We start from the raw sequence: 19,395 nt of genomic DNA, 5'->3' as shown, positions 1-19,395 counted from the left end.
TGGGAAGAAGGACGATCCCCCCGATGACCAACCCCCAGTCAGTCTTAGCAGAAAAAAAAAAAAAGTTAAATTTCAAATTTACCTCCTGGAATAATACCAACGAAATGAACAGCTTCGACCTGGAGAAGTATAGCAAGCACAACGAACCAGAAGGTAGTGAAAACTTCTCCCCAAATTTTCAGTCTGCCTATTATTCTGCCAAGAGTACGTCCGGAAAACACAGTGCCAATCACTCGAACATAAGAATCAATCAGGAGTTAGTTAATGCCCTGTCAGTAGAGGAGATCTTCGACGTCCTTAACAAGCACAGTGAAAGCGCCAAAACGGACACAGAAAAAAAAAAAGTTTTTAATGAAGTAAACATCGTGACGGCTTATCACCGTATAGCCAAACATGTGAAGAATAAAAATTTCTGCTGGAGGGGAGAAGGCAAAGGCAAACAAGAAAGCGCAGCAAGCAGCGACTTTGACCCGGTGACCTTCAGTCTGTTCGAGACGTATTCCACGGTGGGGGGGGGGCAGACAAACGGGGATCGGTCAACAGAGGAGCGACAAACAGATGAGCGGCCAACTGGGGAGCAGTCCATCCGGGTATCTCCAACGGACGAACAGGTCCGACGTGAAGAGGATCACCCCCCCTGCAGCAATCACGCGAATTTACTCACCAGACGAACCTACAGCAGCATCTACGCACTGATGAAGCAAACCCTACTCACCAACGCACCTGTAATCCCAAAACACGTGGCGAACATCGCATGGGCGTCAGCCATCCTGTCGAACAGAGAAGTAGACATATGGAAGAATATAAAAAAAAGATTTTTCGAAAATTCCAACAATTTCAAGGCACAAGAAATTTCCATCATCCTTTGGTCCTTCAGTGCAATCAAGTTCGAACTGATCACCACCAAGGAGGAATTAATCTCTGTACACAACTGCCTGATGAAATACCTGAAGGAGCATAAGTTTAAGGCCCAAGAATTTAGCAACGTCATTTGGGCGATAGCAACATCCAACTGTTGTAACTACGACCTGTTAATAAGTCTCTACAATTATGCGCTAGACATTTTTGATTCTCTTCTACTGAAGGATATAGCCACCATTTTGTACAGTCTCTCTATTTTTGCAGCCGACTCTGCTAATAAGGACATTCTCGATATCATTAGGGAGAACCATCTGAAAAAATTTGGCATAGAGGAAGACTACCTAACGATTAGTAAACTTAACCCGGATCCCACAAATGGGTCGAAAAACACACTCGGAAAATTTTTTAGCTATTTTGAAAGATCAAGTACGGACCCACATTCGGACATCACCATTAACAGTTTAGTGATGGAGAAAAATACAGCTAGCGATAAAAAATACGCGGCTTTTCTCCTGTTTGAAAATTTTTTGTTATACTCCCTGGAGAGAATTGCCAAGGAGAAGGACAAAATGACTATGCGCACGTGGTCAAGCATTTTTTGGCCCTGCGCGAATGTAGGTTTGGGTCTCTACAGGGACGTGCCTTCGCAGCACAGATTGCGCTACTACGCGTGTGGTGGTCAAGGAAATTCCCTTTATGGCAACGGGGAGGCAAACTCGGCCCCCCAAACAGATGCCCCCGAGGAAGGCGCTCCACCTGCCCAAAGCAAGCCGTATGTTCGCATCACCGACGGGGAGTACGTATTCCCCCTCATGGAGGAGAACCCACACCTGGAGGTATGTACCCAGTTGAACCAGAAAGAAATGGCGGACCTTGGAATAGGCGTCCCTCTAGACATATACAATAGGAAGGAGAACAAAGTGGGTCATTCTTCCGTTAATAAGACTAACGCGAAGACATGGCATGGTAATCATTTCGAGGCGACGAACAATCAACCAGTGGGGAAAAGTGACACTATGGAGGAAACGCACAATGGGCAGCAGTCTAACAATGCGAATAGTAAACTCCCTAAGGTAGATCCAAACGAAACACAACACGATGACATACTAACCAGCGAAATGAACAAACCGATTTCAAACTCACCCCTTGGAGGTAGCGCACGAACAAGTGTAGTAAAGGAAATCCCAGAAGAGGAACCACACCAACAGAAAAGTAACCTCAATGGGGGGGGACAAATAGACGAGGCGAAATATGCCAACTTTATGAATCACATAAATGACAAAAAGGAAGACGAAAATTTGTATAACGACACAAACAGGAGCATGGTGATGATAAAGTTGCTAAGGCTCTTCGAATCCCAGTTGAAAGAAAAAAGTATAAAGTGGACCAAGTGTGAAGTTCAGTCTATTGCTAACATCCTGTGGAGTCTTTCCATCTTGAATCTCTTCCCCAGCAGCATTTTTGAAAATGCCCTACACGAATGTAATAAGAGGTTTATAAAATATGGGAAAAAAAAAAATTCGAGCAAATTGCAATTTTTCATCTCGCAAATACATCAATCCCAGTTGTATCAGGCCTCCTTTGCTTACTGCTTATTTTTAATGAGAAAAAATTCAAAGGGGAGTAAACAAATGGACAAAAGATATGAACAAATGGTACCTCCAAATGATCATATCGATAATACTGCGTCGCTGAAGAGAAAAATACAAGCTACATTTGACAAATATTTTAAAGTCTCCTTGAACACGTTAAATATATGGAAAAAACAGCTAGCTAGAAATCAACGGAGAGAAGAAAAAAACCAAGTTTCTTCATCTGTACATAAGAAAATTTCGAACGATTTGAGACACCTTAGTATTTTTCACCACAACGAGTATTTCATTTTGGACTCCCTTCTCGTGGATGTTTACCTGCCCAACGCCAGGGTACGTTGGATATGTTTCAACATTGCAAAAGTGTGGCGCTCCTCGGCCAAGCGGCTCCTTCGCAACACCACTGCCATCCTACCACGTTAACACCCTTCCCCCCTCCCCCCGCAGGTCGCCATAGAAATAGACGGACCGAGCCATTTTCTCCAAAAGGGGAAACTCATTCTGTACAACCCCAATTCGCTGTTCAAGAAGAGGTTGCTCAGGGCGCTTGGCTTTTCTGTCATTTCCATTTCTATTAGCGAGCACACCTTCATGTTCAGCGCCTTGAATACGTTCAATTTTGTGAAGAAGTTCCTGAGCAACGTGAACTTTAGCAGAGACCGTTAGGCGCAGCCTGGATGTCTCCCAATTTTTTTTGTTCCCCTTTTCACAGTTCGGCGCATTTGCCGCGTGGCCAATTTAGCGGGCCCCTTTCCGCCCTGTTTATCCACCTTTTTTACTTCCGTGCACTTCTATTCACCCCTAAGGCGTCTGCACACACGTGGGGAAAGATCCCCGCAACGGATGTCTAACCATTGGAGCAGAACAAAATGTTGCAATTTTTTTGAAAAAGTTGCCTAACCTGTTCATATTTTTTTTTTTTTTTTTTTTTTTTTTTGCACACACAACTGCCTTTTGGCTAGCTAATCCGAATTGCTAAAATTTCCATTTGACTTATCGTATTTACAAAAGGGGATGAGATAAAGTTGGGATGAAAAAAAAAATTACAAACAGGATATGGGGATGCGTCCCTATATGCATCAACCAACTCACCAGTGGTGGATCTACATTTGGTAATGTCTTCCCATTGATAGGGGGCGCGTCGTTCGTTTTCGCGGCTGGGGAAAGCGACTTACACACGTGCGCACACTCAAGAGGAAACCTCCACGTTCACATTCTGTTGGAGTAAAACATGCAAAGCGAAAATACGGTATGAGGGGGCTGCTCATTGGGGAATATCCAAAAGCAAGCAAAGGGGTGAGGTGAAAAAAAAAATGCCAAAAATTGCGCGCAGACACAAGAAAAAGACGAAATGGGTACTGCAATTTTGCGGACGTTTCATTAACTTAAAATGTCTGTGGGAAGCTTGTGCAAGGTGAATGGGTAAGCTGTGGAATGCTCCCCGTCGAAGTTAACACTACCTGCATACGCAGACTGCACATGTAGCCCATACATACAGTTTCACTCCTTCCTTATGGATGACATATGGCGGAACAACAACTTGGGCACCTCCAGCATATCCACTTCATCCTTTTCGAGCACATTCTTCAGTTTTTCATCTGGGATGATTTTCCTTTTCGTGTTTGGATTTTGCAAATTATTATCCTTAATGTACTTCCACGCATATTTCAGAACAAAAACTCTGGACGCAGTGTCCGTATTTAAGAACTCCTTCAAGGGACTCTTTATTTCGCAGTCAATTTGTAATCCATTTGGTTTTTTTTCCTTGGCGTTTGCGTGTTTCCCTTTTGTTTCACCGTTCTCTTCATTGTCTGTACTGAAGTGATTTTTTGCGTAAAATTTTGTGAAGTCCCTTGGTTGGAATTTTACCCCTCGAGTGGTGCAGAGTCTGCCGTTTAGTATGTTCCTTCTGAGGGAGTCCATTTTGTTCGCTTCGTGGTGGTCAAGAGGTGAACTTAATAAATGCCTAGTGGTGATGTAATGCGGGTGAGCAGTAAAGCAGTAGAACTATGGTCAGTCTGCGTAAGAACACACACTTCTGGGAAAATATATGTGCGAACTTGTCCCTCGTTCAGTTTCTTTCACACACTGCCCGATGTGAGCATATTAACGGTAAGTACGTCCTGGTTTTATGCCAGCAAGTGGAACATATGGTGTGAACAAGGGGGGGTGTGCGAACTCCTTCGCGTTTAGCATTTGTGGTTTGCTTTTTGCACCTTTTAAGCTGATTGTGTTGATTGCGGTTTGTGTGCCTTTTATTTTGCTGTCCTCTTTAGCGATTTTTTTTTTTTTTTTTTTTTTTAATCTCTTTGCAATTCCCTCTTTTGTGTTCACTCCTAATTGTCCCTCATCGGGGTGGAGGATGTCCAAGGGAACAAGCACCCAAATCCGTCCGGATGTGCGCACATGCACATGTGTGACGCGTTTCCGCACGGAATACACGCACGCTCAGAGCATGCTTAATTACACGGGGTAACCCACTCGGGGGTGGCAAAAACACAAGTGGCATGCGCCCTTTTCACCTTTTTTTTTTTTTTTTTTTTTTGCATATCTTACTCCCCTTTTGGTAATCTTAAAGAATGTTTTTGCCTCCCTGCGCATGAGTATTCACATGGGCGCCCCTTTAAAGGGTTATATGACGAGGGAAAATTAAAATGGAGCATTTGCTTTCAACATGAAATTTTTTTTTTTTTTCACATGGCTACGCTTTTGGTTTGTTATCCCTCCGTATGCACGCTCCACAGTTAAAATTTTGTGATTATAAAAAACAGAAAAATACGAAAAACACAGCTATATGCAACATGGAAACAATGGTAAGGGAAGTTGCATACTTTTGTTGTGCCCCCATTTTTTTGACAAGCTTACGTAGGAACGGGGCAGCGTTCTTCGCGGGGGAAAAAGCCACAGTCACAGTGTTAACCCCACATGGATGAAGCCACATGGACGGCTAGCTGGTCACCTAATCCTGCTTCAGGTCCAGCGTGGTCGTTTTGACGCCCATCTGGTCGATAATATATATCTCCGTTTTGTCTCCAGTGTATATGTCCCTCTCCGTGGCTGACGTAATGGCATCTTTAACAAAATCAATGTCGTCCCTCAGGTTGAAGTTTAGGTTCTTGATTAGCTGGTTCTTCTGTTCCATTCGGTTGTCTAAAATTGGAAAGATCAGTGCCGCTCCGCTTCCAACGCAAGAGTGTGTGGCTTCGCAGTAGGATCCAATGGCATCGTAATTGTAAAGAACTCCCTTGTTATCGTTACTGACACCGGCCAACAGGTTAAACGTGTAGTAGGGGAAAAATCTTCTGCTGTAGAGGATCACGCAGAGCAGCCTTGCTATGACGTGAATGTCCGGGTAGTGCCCATGCTCCAAGACGAACAGCTCAATTTTTTTCTACACAGGGGGGTGGGTGGCGGTGAAGGTAAGGTCACGTAGGGAGGGGGAAGGAAGTGGATCGAGCCTTCCGCTTAGCTCTTCACATATCCTCTAGCATGACTGTTCGCGTAACTCCCTCCTCTTACCTTCAACAATGAGTGCAACGTCTTAATGTCGGATTGCATCCCAGAAGAGCCGATAATGCACTTATCCGTTCTGCGGGTAGGGGAAAGGAAGAGCAATGCGTCATTATGGGTGGCCTCCACAATGCTCACTTGTCGAAGAGGCTACTCTCCGGTTCGCCCTTTCGCCCAATCAACAGAAGACGAGCAAATCATGCATCTTACAGTTGTGATATTTTGGGACAGTGTCTCGTGTAAATTGAGTAGGACAGGGACAGTCTCGTGTCTGCGGCCAAGATGACGTAGTCCTTGCCGGTCACTCCGATCACCGTTCTGTTAAAAAGGAGGTATTAAAAAAAAATAAAGAAGCGAACATTCACGTGTAACGTTTTGCTATGCGTATGATTCATCTAGTTTGTGAAGACGACGTTGCGGCAACACCCATTATGGAGGGGAAAACCGGTTGGGTAATTCGTTCGCTAAGGTTTGTTGCTCATTTAACTAGGGAGAGCCCACTGTTATGTCTCCTTGGTGTAATGACCGTGGTTATATCCTTTTTCTTTTTCACTGTGCCCTGTTGGGGGTATCATTCCCCAAGCAGTTCACTCTCCCTCCATGACCGATATTCTCGGACTAGGTGATTATCCACTTTGGCATACCCTCCATTGTCCACGTAAGGGTTCCACCTCTTGAATCCGCGGCCATGTTCCACTGGGCCTTCCCTCTCCTCTGGCTTCTTCTCCCCTGAGTAATCACTTAGGGGTAGGATTTCCATCTTGGCAGGTGGGAGTATAAATTGGAAGAGGAGAAAGGGTTATCTGCTAGGCAGCTGACTTTTTGCTAGTACTTCTCACGCGCACATGTGAATGGGTGAAACGGTAATCCGCTGGAATGGGATTTTCATTTGCCGCACAAAGCAAACACCTCTTCTGAGATTTTTCTTTTGTGATTCCTCTTATGTGAGGCTTTTTTTTTCGCAGTGCAGTCAACTGCTTGGAAGCTATTCGCAGCTGGGATGATAATTTTTTTTTTTTTTTTTTTAAACCCTCAAATTAATGCCCCCATTACTGCGCAAAGTTTTGCAATGCTCAGTTGTACACATATGACGTGCGCGCAGTGGGGACGATCACCTTTTTTACACGCTACGGTGCGATCCCAGGTTGGTTGAATTTCTCTCGAATAATGCCCCACTTTTGTTTTTGCCTTCGCGGAGCTAATGTAAAGTGGAGTCAGGGCGAACGAAACGGTCAGTGCAGAGGGTACCTCCTCTTATGGGTGGCAAGGGTTGGTAAGTATTGTGTATATCTCTCTCCCCAATGCAGAAAGGGACACAAGTCACGTGAAGAAGCAGACCCTCCACCTCGTTTCGCTATGTATACATTTCGTGCGGGAAGGACGAATCGGTATGAGTGTTCCCACTCATTGCGCAATATGTTAATATAACTACGATGATGCTTTTCTTTTTTTTCCTTTCCATTTGATCCACTTGGTTGGACATAAAATTGGGGAGACTCTGCGTAACGTGGGTTAACTCCCAGGAACGAATAACATTGAAAAAATAACCGTCTCGCAACGCGGTACAGGTAAAATAGAAAAAAAGGAGCAAGTGCAAAGTTGCCAAAGCAGGACATATACATTCGTAAATGCACAAATGTACACCTCTGCGTGCATGTAGGGGGGGGATTACAAAAAAAAAAAAAAATAATAAAATAAAATAAAAAGGACGGCAAGTCAGCCTTCAAATAAAAGGGGGGCTCCTCCCGGGGGAAGCTACCCATTTGGGGGGAGGCGGATTTGTTTCTCCTCTTCGACCGCTACCCCCCGCGAGGAGGCTGAAAATGGTGATTGCCATTCCCCTGTTTCAGGAACATAATGTTGGTCCTGTGTGGAGTGGTGTAGTTAAACAAATTATAGGGCTTCACAACAGGGGCTGGACGGCTGGCGCATTTGGTCGTACATTTGCTGGTACATTTACCCCTATGGTGATTCCCCCCGTGGGTATGTCCTCCCTTCTTATCTGCCCCTATTCCGACTTTCCCCTCAACATGGGTTCTGTGCAGGTACCGCTCCACGGCCAAGGATATGGAGTGTCTATACAGATTGTACTCCTCTGAGGAGACGAACAAATTGTAATCGATCAGGTGTAGAAAGGTACCTTCCAGTTTGTTGATCTCTTCCGTAGAGACCCCTCCGACCTTTGCATAGAACGCATTGGAGTAATATAGGTCATCGAAAAATTTCGCTGCAATCATTATGGCTGTTATGAGCAATCTATGGATACAGAGAAGAGACAAAGTTATGTCTGTATTTATTTTTACAATTCTGTCTAGGTATATCATTAGGAGGACGAAACATTCATTGCTGCATCCCGTGTATTTTCCAATCCGCTCCATATAATTTTTAATAGATATATCAGGCACTTTGGATGCATGGAAACTTGTGATTTTTCCATTTCCTCTGTTTATTTTAATCATATTTTCTAAAACGATTGGAAGGTAGGAAATGTACTTTTTGTCTGTCCTCGGCACATCTGCTTCTGTGTCATAGTCTTCCATATTGTTCCCCCGTTTAATTCATGCTTTTACGTTTACACACTATTGTGGTGGGCACCCTCGTGGGAGAGCTAGCCCTCATATGGCAAGACCAAACAGTTATATCGACAGGAGAGGGGTGACACTGGGCACGCAACGCGATCATCACGAGGGTGCGTTTGCAAATTGGCGTGATCGCATCGGTTAACCGGTTGGCTGTTTAACCGATTGACCAGTTATATTCGCTTAAAAAGGGTCATCTACACACGCCCCGTTTTGGCAAATCGAATCGTCACTTGGAAGAGCTTACCGCAGTTGCGCATGCGCCGCAAAATAAATAAAAAAAAAAGATAATTAAAGAACGAAAGAATGAAAAAAAAAGAAACACAAACGCATGCATACACGCATACAGGTATACACGTGTGCACATAGGCAAGCTAACATCCCGCGGGGCCAACTCCACCGTGCGGCGCGTTCATAAAAAAAAAAAAAAAAAAAAAAAAAAAAAAAAAAAAAAATTCTTTGCAGCGCGGAGTTGCGGGGGGGAACCACAACGGCATGCAAATGCTTAACCCGCACGGAGCATCGCCATAGGAAAAGGATACAGCGGTGTAGGCACGTCCTGTAAGGAGGCACCTCCCTCCATGTGTAGGTAGGCTCAGTTCGTTTGTTCGCACGAGTTTTATCCCGTTAGCCGCCCCACGGTAGGTACCCCTCTAGGGAAAAAAAAAAAAAAATCACGACGCCGTGATATTGCTTCCGCGAAACGGTAGAATGCACACAAAGGGGGAACACACACCGTAGTGCTCTACGTGAAGGCATATCCACCACACACACACCCCTTGTTCTGTTGGTACTTGGCTACCCCCGTGTTACCCCTTAAACACGACCGGGGCCTTCTTCGGGGTGTGCATGACCGAGCCAGGCTTGACCTTCGAGGCAGGGTTGTTGGCCAGCTCCATGGGCACGATGTTATTCGACGATATGAGGAACTGCTTCAGGTCGTAAAACAGGTGAGAATCCTGCTCCGTTATAAACGAAATTGCCAATCCCTTCTGTCCAGCCCTGCCAGTACGTCCAATCCGATGTGTGTACGATTCGATGTCTTTGGGCATATCAAAATTTATAACAAGTTTGACTCCCTGCACATCGATACCTCTTCCAGCAACATCTGTTGCCACTAAAATATCGAAGTCTCCATTTTTAAAAGAGTTCAGTGTTTGTTCTCTCAATTCTTGTGCCTTACCACCATGCAGAGCAACTGCCCTGAATTTCATTTTACTAATCGACTTTGCAATAATGTCTGCCACTTTTTTTTGGTTCACAAAAACGATGATCGGAGGTTCATGCACTTCTAGAATTTCCTGCAGTTTCTGCTTCTTCTTTCCTTCCGTAGTGAATTCTAATTTTTGTTCTATGGATCGTTTACCAGCTCCGGGGTCTCCAATGGATATATATGCTGGTGCTCGCAGGTACTTCCTAGACAATCTTTCCACCGCTGGTGGCATCGTCGCAGAAAACATTTGCGTCAGTCTGTAGAGTCGATGCCCAGCTTTTGCCATCATTTCTTCCTGTAAGGCTAACGCCTCATCTTCTGACTTCAAATTGGACGTTGGTATTTTGTCTAGAATAAAATGCACGGATTCTTCAAACCCCATATCCATCATTCGATCTGCTTCATCCAGGATTACATAGTTGCACTGATTCAACACGGTGTATGCTTTTTCTAAGCAGTCTTGTATTCTTCCCGGGGTCCCTATAATAATTTCCACTCCTTTTCTTAACTCAAATGCTTGTGCCTCTGCGTTCCTTCCTCCCACCACTGCTACGGTTCTACATGAGCAATACGAAGCAAACTTGTTCGTTTCGTCGAAAATTTGGATGGCTAGCTCCCTGGACGGCGCGATAATTAAAGCGTAGGGCCCATCCTGCGACGTTTCGTATGTCAATGGGGGGAGTTGTTTCACGTAAGAAAGCATAGGTAAAACAAATGCGGCTGTTTTTCCTGAACCCGTTTCTGCGATTCCAATTAGATCCCTCATTTCGAGGGCTATCGGTATAGCTTGCATCTGAATCGGAGTGGGCTTTTCATACTTTGCTTTTTTAATAGCTTTTAACAAATCGTTCGAAAGGTTGGATTCTTCCCATCGTCTAATAGGTGCTGGCACGATTCCTCCTTTTATGTATATTTCGTTGTCCTCTCTAAAAATGCGCCAATCTCTGTCTGTCATTTCTTCTCTCTTCTTCTCACTCCAGTGCTTGTTGTGCACATCTACGATGATGTTGTTCACCTTCGGTTCGTAGATGAATTCCCCTGTTTTGCTTCTACTTAGGGAGTGATTATTTGGGTTCGTTAGATGCTCCATTGGGTTCGGTGTGTTCGCCAGATCTGACATACCTACATGGTTAGATGTGGCATGCTCGCTGTTGCTACTGGTCTTTGTGCCGCCCCTATGGTGGAGATCCTTCTTGAGGGAACTATCCTCCATAGCTCCTTTCTTCACACTAAAGTTAATCCTATTTTGCACTAACTTATCGTAGAAATTATTTTTCTTTCTCTGCTCTCTGACGTCTATACCTGCAATGTACCCCCGTCCAAACAGCAACTGCGGTTCCAGTCTATTCTGGTATAATGGATTCGTGTCATTTCTGGAGGTGTCCTCCGATTGATCCCATTCAAAGTTGAAAATGTTCCTAAACTTTTCCGACGGTTTTTGCATTTTCTTCTTCTTTTTATTTAATCCTAAATATTGCTGCTTTATTATTTCTAATTCCTTTTCCCTTTGGCTTTCCCGTTCGATGGCGCTTATGTTAAGCATGTTCAGCTCCGCCAGGGACGATTCAACCTTCGTGTATGTACTGGTCCCGCTGAAACGGCTCTCCATAACCGTTTTGCTTCTTCCATCGTTTTGCTCCTCGGTAGAATCCCCATTTGGCAACTTCCGCCTCCTTACCTCCTCATTCGATTCGGAGTTCCTCCTTACCCTATGCCTGTCATCCTTCGCGTCGGTCTTCGTATCGATCTCCCTCTTCCTCCTCTTTGCGTCTTCGACCTCCTTCCCCCGGAACTTCCCCCTTGGATGGTCTTCTTCCTCCATAGGAATTTTTTCATTTTCTCTTTTATCCGCCTTTCTCTTCATTTCTTCTCTGTCCCTTTTTGTTAAGAAAATCAGTTTCTCACCCCCACTAGCGACGTTGGCAAAAATCTTGCTGTTACCACTAACTGGGTTCGTGGTAGTGGTACCATTACTGACGTGGTTGTCTCGTTGGGATTCCTCCCTTCTGTCCTTCCTACTTTGGTTGTATTTCCCCCCTTTGAGGGTCTCCATTTTTCCTTTACTTTTACCGATAAATAGGTCTTCATTTGAGGAGGCGTCTGACGAACTGGATGAGCTATACAGGTTGATTTTTTTCTTTTTCATTCCGGTGGGAAACAATCTGTATGTGTCTCTCCGGATGTTGTTACTACTAGGGGGTGTCCCTTCTTCTCGTGCAACTTTGCTGTGTGTTGCTTGTCCGTTTGTATGTTCACTGTTTCCGGCTTTCCCCACTTGGGTGGATAGCTCTTTCTCATTTTTCTCCCCTGAGAGTACCTTCCCCTCTAAGCTTTTTTTATTTTCTTTTTTCTTTTTACTTTCGCCTTCATTTTCAATGTCATGTTGCAGCAAATCGTTTTCTGTCTTCCCTTCCTGGCTACCCTTTTGGATGTTCTGAAAGGGGTTATTAACTGGGGCCTTTTCTTGGGTTACCACATCATCCTCCTTGGCCTTTTCTTTTTTCTCCTCCCCTTCTGCCCCCTCTGCGGGGGTTTGCTTCTTCCTAAAGAAGAACATCTGTGCGGCGTCGAGGCATGGGCTAAGTCGGGAGGGGAAAAAGGGGAACTCCCCCTTGTTAGTAGGTTAGCTTACATATAACACGTGTATATATGTAGCCTGCCCGTAGGTACAATGACAGCTACGCTCACACGTATGATCATTCGCGATGGGCCACTTCCCACCTTCACTAGTTTCGATTATATACAGAAAAAAAAAAAAATAATAAATAAATAAATCGTCACAGTTGTGAGGAATGTGACATCCCCATCAGTCCACGCAAAAATCAGCAAACATGTAAAAAGAAAAACCTTTTACCAAGTGCTGAGACCATAACATAACCTCCCCTGGGTTAATTGCAGAGGGGGAATAAACACAGGCGCGAAATGGAATGTATGTTCTGGGTAAGAATCATGCGGGAAGAAATCGCCCACCGGAAAAAAAAAAAAAAAAAAAAAAAAAAAGGGAAGCCATATCATCACTACCTTTCGCCACAAAATTAGCATACCGTTCACCTCCAAAGAAGTAGTAAACTCCGTAACGATTATCCAGCCGAAACATCCCATTTTGCGACACCCACAAGGGGGACATATTTGTATTCCATTCTTTGCACTTATTTTTTTTTTTCTTCACACGCTTACCGTGTTAAATGTATAGAATGGATTTTTCATGGACGTGGGTGAAAGGAGGGTTCCTTTCTTCCTTTTGATTCTCATTTTGGGAATGATACCCGTGCAGGTGGAAAAGTCCGTATAAATCCTCCTCCTCCTGCTCCCTCCCAGGGAACCCTACAATGCGGTGTAGCCTCACGACCACCAAGTTAGACAACGCAACGGTAAAATGTTAACTGGGAGGTAAGGTGAGTTGGCAAATTTCCTTTCACATTTTTCGGTTTAAAAAAGGGGAAATAAAGTAAAAGGGGCTCTGCCACCAAATGTTTTCCAAAATGTACCATACCTCTGTGCACACCATTCATGAGCAGCTTACCCACCAGCTAAATGAAAAATGTGAGCTGGGTTGACATTCACCATGGGGAACAACCCTCCCCCAAATAAGGATGCAATTTATTTTGAGGATGCATCCGAATTGTCCCCCCCAAATGATGCGGCATACATTGGAAGGGAGAGAACAATTTTGTGAAGGGGGAAAAAATTGGGTGAGACATGTTCCTTGAGTACATAAGTTGCAGCGAAAGAATGGTAGTCTAGTGCGCCAAAATTTTGTGCTCCAGCTCGGCAAAGCGCATGTAGCAGCTCCGGTTGAATGTCTGCACATGTGTTGTTGGATCGTTTTCCCCGCCCATTTTACTCTGTCTACTTTCTTTAACCCCCACATGAAAAGATGTTTGCGCCCAGACGGAAAATCTGGCACATCGCAAAAGCGCGCCATTTGTTGTCCTTCCGCACCCGTTCACTCAAAAATGCACTTTGCTCCTTTTTCCTTTTATATTGGCAAAGCAAAGCAGTTGTACCTATTTGTATGGCACATGGGCAGTGCGTTTTTTTCCCTCCTGTGTGCGCAAAAAAGGGGGAAAATAAGAAGCATACTTTTTTTTTTTTTTTTTTCTTTTTCTGTCCTCCCCCCTTTTCTGTTCACTGTCATAACCCTGATGAATGGTAGGACCCCATCAACTTCCCCTCCACCTCAAACGCGCGAACAGATGGTGCTTGCCGTAACGCACATATACTGATGCATGTAGATATGTGCAAACACACATTCATTTAAATGCAAGCATAAATGTGTAAGCCTCTTCGTGCTCAGTGGCACTGGCATATGACCGCATGAGAAGGGATACGTCCATGTGCACACATACAGGTGTACACGTAAAGGTGTATACGCGTGCGTGTATGAAGGTGTGCGCATAAGAGCGTATGCACGCCGAGGAGGGACACACATTTGAGGGTGTGCCTAGCTCATCCTTACACGACATTAAGCCATGCTAATTTGAAAAAAAAGTCCACGAGCGGGAGGAGGAAATTGATGTGAATGTGGAAGGTAGAAGAAAGAAAAAAAAAAAAAAAAAAAAAAAAAAAACTTATATATAAAGCAGGTATAGCTAATAAGTGTAGCGAATGAGCGAATCGAACGAATAAAGGCACCTTGCCCAGCTGACGAGGTAAACTTGCCATTCTTCACATTGTAAAGAAAGTCCAACCGGCAAAGCTCATAAACAAAAATTACAAGTAAACAAGCACAAACGGAACGAGCAGAATAAGGGAAAACGCAAAAGTCCCAAATGAAACCATACACAAAGGGAATAAGGAAAAAAAGAGGTGGTGTAAAGTGAATTGTAAAAACTAAAACTTGCCTACGGTGAAGGGCAAAGGAGCCACTTCTCTTGCGCCTTTTTCTTTTTTTTCTTATTTCCCCTTCGTCTTGTATGTTTTCTTACCAAGCATGAGTAGCACGTACACACGCGTCCCTTTTCCCCCTTTACGTTTAAGCTTCTTCTTATTGATGCTGCACCCAAATAACGTTTTTGCCACTTCGTGCGTCAAACGAGTTTACAGCCGTTAACACATCGATAGAGTAAATTATGTTTATTACATGTGTTGCGCTTTTTGCCTGTGTTTCTTGTGTTTCTTTTTTTTTTTTTTTCGACAGAGCTTATGAAAAGTTAACCCTTTTTGCCTGAACGGTTAAGGTAAAATATCGTGATTTCTAGCTATTTTTTTTTTTTTTTTTTTTTTCGTTTTTTCCACAATTTTTACACCTCCCGTGTAATCCTGTCGGCAGTTCCTGCTGCAAACGCGTTTTCCATTTTGTTCAATTGTCCCTTTCCCCCGTTCCTTTCGCGGATCCCGAGAGGTGGCCCTAGAGAAGGCCACAACTTCGCACACTTAATGCCTGCCAACGCACACACATATGTGTATAGCTATACAGCGCATTAATGTGACCCTCCACAGCAGACAATAAATACATCCCCCCCTCTCATAATCGTTATGAATGTAACAAGTATCATTAATCGCGAAAAAAGAAAAAGACAGGAGGAAACAAGTCATGTTATTAAGAAAAAATTCAAAAACTGGAATATGTTAAATTCTTTGGAAGGCAATACTCAAAATGGAATTGCGTCCACTTCGTTCCGCACGAAGAAAGTACATACAAGTGAGTGCACACAAGAGGGGGTAGCCAACATATCAAGTAACAACTTTGCAAAGTATGATGATCCTATCATCTTAGACAAAGCGACTTCCAGTGGAATGTGCGCATACCCGCAAAATGGCAGTGCCCATTCTCCTGTTTGTAATAATCCCGACTTGAGTTGGGCCCACCCGAACGAGTCCCAGTTTCATTTGGATGTCGCTGTGGGAGGTGGGGAAGAAGTATACCGACAGGATGAGAAACGGGAAAAGCAAAGCTGGGAAAATGGTGTAGGCGTAAACGGGGTGAATAAACTGAAAAGGATCCGGGGAAAAAAATCCACAAAAGGAGATATCAAGGCTAATGAGAAGAAAAAAAGGGAAAACAGAGTGGGTGGTAGGGATAGTGATCATAGCGGCATAAGTGGTGGACGCGGTGATGATGGTTTCCGCAACAGGGGGCACACGAGCAGCTGGAGCAGTCAGAGCAGATGCTATTGCAGCCCGTCCAGCAGTAGCTGTAGTAGCAGCTGCTGCGACAACGGAAGTAGTGACTTCAGCGAGGGCCACTCCAGCCACGGCAGTTACGGTAGCTTAAGCCGCGCCTCCAACAGAGGAAGAAACCACAAACGCAGAAAAGACAGCGAAGGTAATAACAAACCGAGCAGAGGCGACTCCCTATGGGAAGGACTCCTAAAAAAAGACGTCATCCTCCTTCTAATACAAGCCATAAAAAACATGGGTTATAAAAAATCAGCCAAACATTTGGAGTTAGAAAGTGGTATCGAATTGGAACAACCAATAGTGAAGGAAATGCACAAGAATGTCCTTGCAGGGAAATGGAAAAATGCAGTCCGTAATTTGAAAAACATAGGTGTAAATAAAAAAATCACAAAGGCAATTTCGTTCCTACTATATGAGCAGTGCTTTATAGAGTACCTATATGAAGGGAAGCACTTTGCTGCTCTGAGGTGTCTAAGAAACAAGCTAGCCAAGTTCTGCTTCGACGAGGATACCTACAACAGATTACACGAATGCACAACTTTTTTTATGTCCTTGAATAATGCTCACTTGATAAGGAAGAGAAAACAAAATTACCAAACTAAAGTGAAGAATTCACGTAAATTGTTGTTTGAAAAAATAAATCGCTTGTTACCTGAACACGTTATTCTTCCTCCGAGGAGGTTAGCCATTTTGCTGCACCAGTCGCTCAAGTACCAGGTGGACAACTGCTTGTTCCATAATAACTTTTCCGAGGTGAAGCTCATAAGGGCGCTCCTGCAGGGGAAGAAGGGACGAGAAGAACTGCACACCATAAACGAAGCGAATGTTACAAATGGAGTAAACGTTACAGACGCCACGGACTCAGCCGATCCGAACGGCAAAGCGCAGAAAATGGCCCGAGTTAAACCCACCACAGCTTACAGCGCAGCGTGCCAAGCTAAAACATTTGAATTTAAAAAACAGAAAAAATCGGATGTCAGTAACCAAGTGGACAATTCATCCAACTCAAGTTTGCATAAAAGGAAGAATACCAAACAGGAGGATGAGATGACCTTTTGTGTGAACGACTTTTCTAGGTACCACGATAACGTGACGGGGGAGTGCTCCATGCACTACCAGAAGGCGAATCCTAAGAGTGGCCCTGCAGACTTCGGAGGGTCAGACGACGCGGGTGCAGATAAGGGAATTCCCTGCGAGGTCAGCTCCAACGAAACGACGCTTAACGAAAGGCTGCTTAACGAAACGCTGATGAACGACCCGCCGCCCGATAAACCAGACAATTACACAACCACCCTCCTGTGGGATGACGAACTCGAAGGGGAAAACCAATTTAACGTAACCAGTGGCCAACCTGTAAGAAAAAGCACAAAGCTCAAGTGTGGGCAGCTACCGAGGGGGGCAGTGGCGGTGCACCTTGCGCCAGGCGGGAAGGTCCACACGTCTCCAACAAGGGAAAGCACAAGCAAACGCACGAGCAACAGTGCGGATGCCAGTGCCAACGTCAACGTGGCCACCGCAGACACACTGTTCACCAACCCCTTCCCCTGCCTGAAGGAATCTATCATGAAAAGCGCCAAGTCCACGGCATGCAGGAAGTATGCGAAGATTACCAGTAGCGGCGGACCCAAAATATGTACCCTAAAGGGGTCAGCTTCAGAACAACGGAAGGGAGAGGTCACAGTGGGGAAAAATCCAAATGAGCTCATCGTTGGAAAGAATAAAATGCAGCAGGGCAGTAGGATATCTGGTGGCAAGAATGTGATTAATCCGAATGACGGATTTGTTAATGCGCAGGAGAAGGGATTCTTAATCGGGCACCATGGGGGAAATGTAACTGACGGAGGTACTGGAAAGGGGGGTAGCGCTCCCCTTGAAGGATGCGTGGGTGACGATTATGACAACGTGCGCCCAGAGGGGAAAGACGACGAAAGTGACGTGAGAGAAGCTCGAGAAGAGGGAAGGAGACAGTTTACCAGACAAGACAGAACCCACAGCGGCATCTACGAGGAGGATGGAAGAAGAACATTCACCCTTTCATTGCTAAAAAACCACCAATGTAAAAAGATAAAGCTGCCTTACTATTGCATCAAGATTTTACAAGGTCATAAGGACGAGGTGTGGTACGTCAACGTATCGAAGAATGGAAAATACATTGCATCAGCCAGCAAAGACAAAAGTATAATTCTTTGGAAGGGACTTTACCCATTTAACAAGTTAAGGGAATGGAATGGTCATTTAGACGGAGTGAGTTACGTCATCTGGAGTCACAACAGTAAGTACCTAGTGTCGGGTTCTAACGATTCTAACATAATCATTTGGAGTCCAAAAAGTAATAAAAAAAAATTAAGCCTAACAATGCACAATGGGCCAATCACGTCGATTTACTGGTCCAAGGACGACTCTACAATCATATCATCTGCCTTCGACAAAAAAATATATTGCACCAAGTTGAACAGAGAATTGAAGGGTTTTTCCGTTCTCTACGTCTGGTCCTTTAGCACAAGGATACAGAACTTCGTTTTTACCAACAATGAGAAGTACCTAATTGCCGTTCCGTCCGATAAAAACGTACGAGTAATTGATTTTGCTGTAAAAAAGGAGTTATACATTTTGCCTGAATATGATACCATTACATCTGTGTGTGCCTCCAGTTTGTATAATCATATTTTGGTAAACATAGCTGACCAGAGACCCACTGTGAAATTATGGGACGTGAAGCATAGATACATTATTCAGACGTATCGAGGACACAAGCAGGGGAGGTTCATCGTGCACTCCACCTTCGGGGGGAAGAAAGAGGATTATGTTATTAGCGGCAGTGAAGACAGCCTAATATATATTTGGCACAAAACGAAGGGCTTCCTTCTAGACGTGATAAATGGTCATGCGTCCACCGTCAGTATTGCTATATGGCCGCTTGCCAGTTCCAAGTTCCCCTACATGGTTTCCGCTTCGGATGATCACACCATCATGGTTTGGAACGTGCACCCCAAGGCAACGACTATCCGGAGGGACTCCCGAAGACGCCGCAAAAAGTTCGTCCACCCCTTCTTGCGGGAGCTCACCAAGTTTCGCCCCGTTGTGCGGTGAAGAATTGTCATGAACGGATGCTCTTTAGCTTTACGCAGGTGCCCACCCGACTGGCAATCAGAATATCCCCCCACGTATCACCTTTCGCATTTTTTCAATTTTGCCCCATCTTCACGCGTCTGAATATATGTAAATATGTATAAATATATGTGTATGTATTTTTTTTTTTTTTTTGTTACCTCCCCCGAGGCGCACGCGCTGTTCGCCAATGTCTATATGTGTAGACTCCTGGGGGGGAGGGAAGTTGCTGCTCCAAGAAAGAATCAAAAATTGCGTAAAGTGTAAAAAGTAAAATGTTTCATGTGAGTTGCATTTTGTGCCTATCTAGTGGAGTCACTGCGAATACAATTACATTTCTGCGATAATTGCTGCCGAAAATGTAGCGCGTACGAACAAGGGGCGCAACCTCCAGGGAAGGTCCAACTGG

The 19,395-nt window shown here is 44.5% G+C and overlaps 6 protein-coding genes across 6 annotated transcripts; 2 read left to right on the top strand and 4 right to left on the bottom strand.

Moving 5' to 3' along the window:
- Nucleotides 1-23: 23 nt before the first annotated feature.
- Nucleotides 24-3,119, top strand: PCOAH_00029810 (Uncharacterized protein; the record flags this gene model as incomplete). The annotated part of the gene is made up of 2 exons (XM_020059783.1): nt 24-2,786; nt 2,901-3,119. 2 exons carry the CDS (start codon nt 24-26, stop codon nt 3,117-3,119), a joined length of 2,982 nt encoding a protein of 993 aa, XP_019915287.1.
- An 834-nt stretch (nt 3,120-3,953) lies between these two features.
- Nucleotides 3,954-4,376, bottom strand: PCOAH_00029800 (Uncharacterized protein; the record flags this gene model as incomplete). The annotated part of the gene is made up of 1 exon (XM_020059782.1): nt 3,954-4,376. The coding sequence occupies one exon, from the start codon at nt 4,374-4,376 to the stop codon at nt 3,954-3,956; it is 423 nt and encodes a 140-aa protein (XP_019915378.1).
- A 1,036-nt stretch (nt 4,377-5,412) lies between these two features.
- Nucleotides 5,413-6,723, bottom strand: PCOAH_00029790 (Proteasome subunit beta type; the record flags this gene model as incomplete). The annotated part of the gene is made up of 4 exons (XM_020059781.1): nt 5,413-5,844; nt 5,973-6,042; nt 6,174-6,281; nt 6,608-6,723. 4 exons carry the CDS (start codon nt 6,721-6,723, stop codon nt 5,413-5,415), a joined length of 726 nt encoding a protein of 241 aa, XP_019915406.1.
- Nucleotides 6,724-7,762: 1,039 nt separating this feature from the next.
- On the bottom strand, nt 7,763-8,503 carry PCOAH_00029780 (Cyclin2 related protein; the record flags this gene model as incomplete). The annotated part of the gene is made up of 1 exon (XM_020059780.1): nt 7,763-8,503. The coding sequence occupies one exon, from the start codon at nt 8,501-8,503 to the stop codon at nt 7,763-7,765; it is 741 nt and encodes a 246-aa protein (XP_019915313.1).
- An 848-nt stretch (nt 8,504-9,351) lies between these two features.
- PCOAH_00029770 (Snrnp protein) lies at nt 9,352-12,882 on the bottom strand (the record flags this gene model as incomplete). Its single annotated transcript, XM_020059779.1, has 2 exons — nt 9,352-12,334; nt 12,800-12,882. 2 exons carry the CDS (start codon nt 12,880-12,882, stop codon nt 9,352-9,354), a joined length of 3,066 nt encoding a protein of 1,021 aa, XP_019915522.1.
- A 2,351-nt stretch (nt 12,883-15,233) lies between these two features.
- PCOAH_00029760 (Uncharacterized protein) lies at nt 15,234-18,968 on the top strand (the record flags this gene model as incomplete). Its single annotated transcript, XM_020059778.1, has 1 exon — nt 15,234-18,968. One exon carries the CDS (start codon nt 15,234-15,236, stop codon nt 18,966-18,968), a length of 3,735 nt encoding a protein of 1,244 aa, XP_019915291.1.
- Between the last annotated feature and the right edge of the window lie 427 nt (nt 18,969-19,395).

The sequence above is a fragment of the Plasmodium coatneyi genome, chromosome 10 (genome assembly GCF_001680005.1).
Source record: "Plasmodium coatneyi strain Hackeri chromosome 10, complete sequence".
Taxonomy (NCBI): Eukaryota; Apicomplexa; class Aconoidasida; order Haemosporida; family Plasmodiidae; genus Plasmodium; species Plasmodium coatneyi.
Note: the sequence above shows the minus strand (reverse complement) of the source record. Positions and strands in the feature narration are given on the sequence as shown.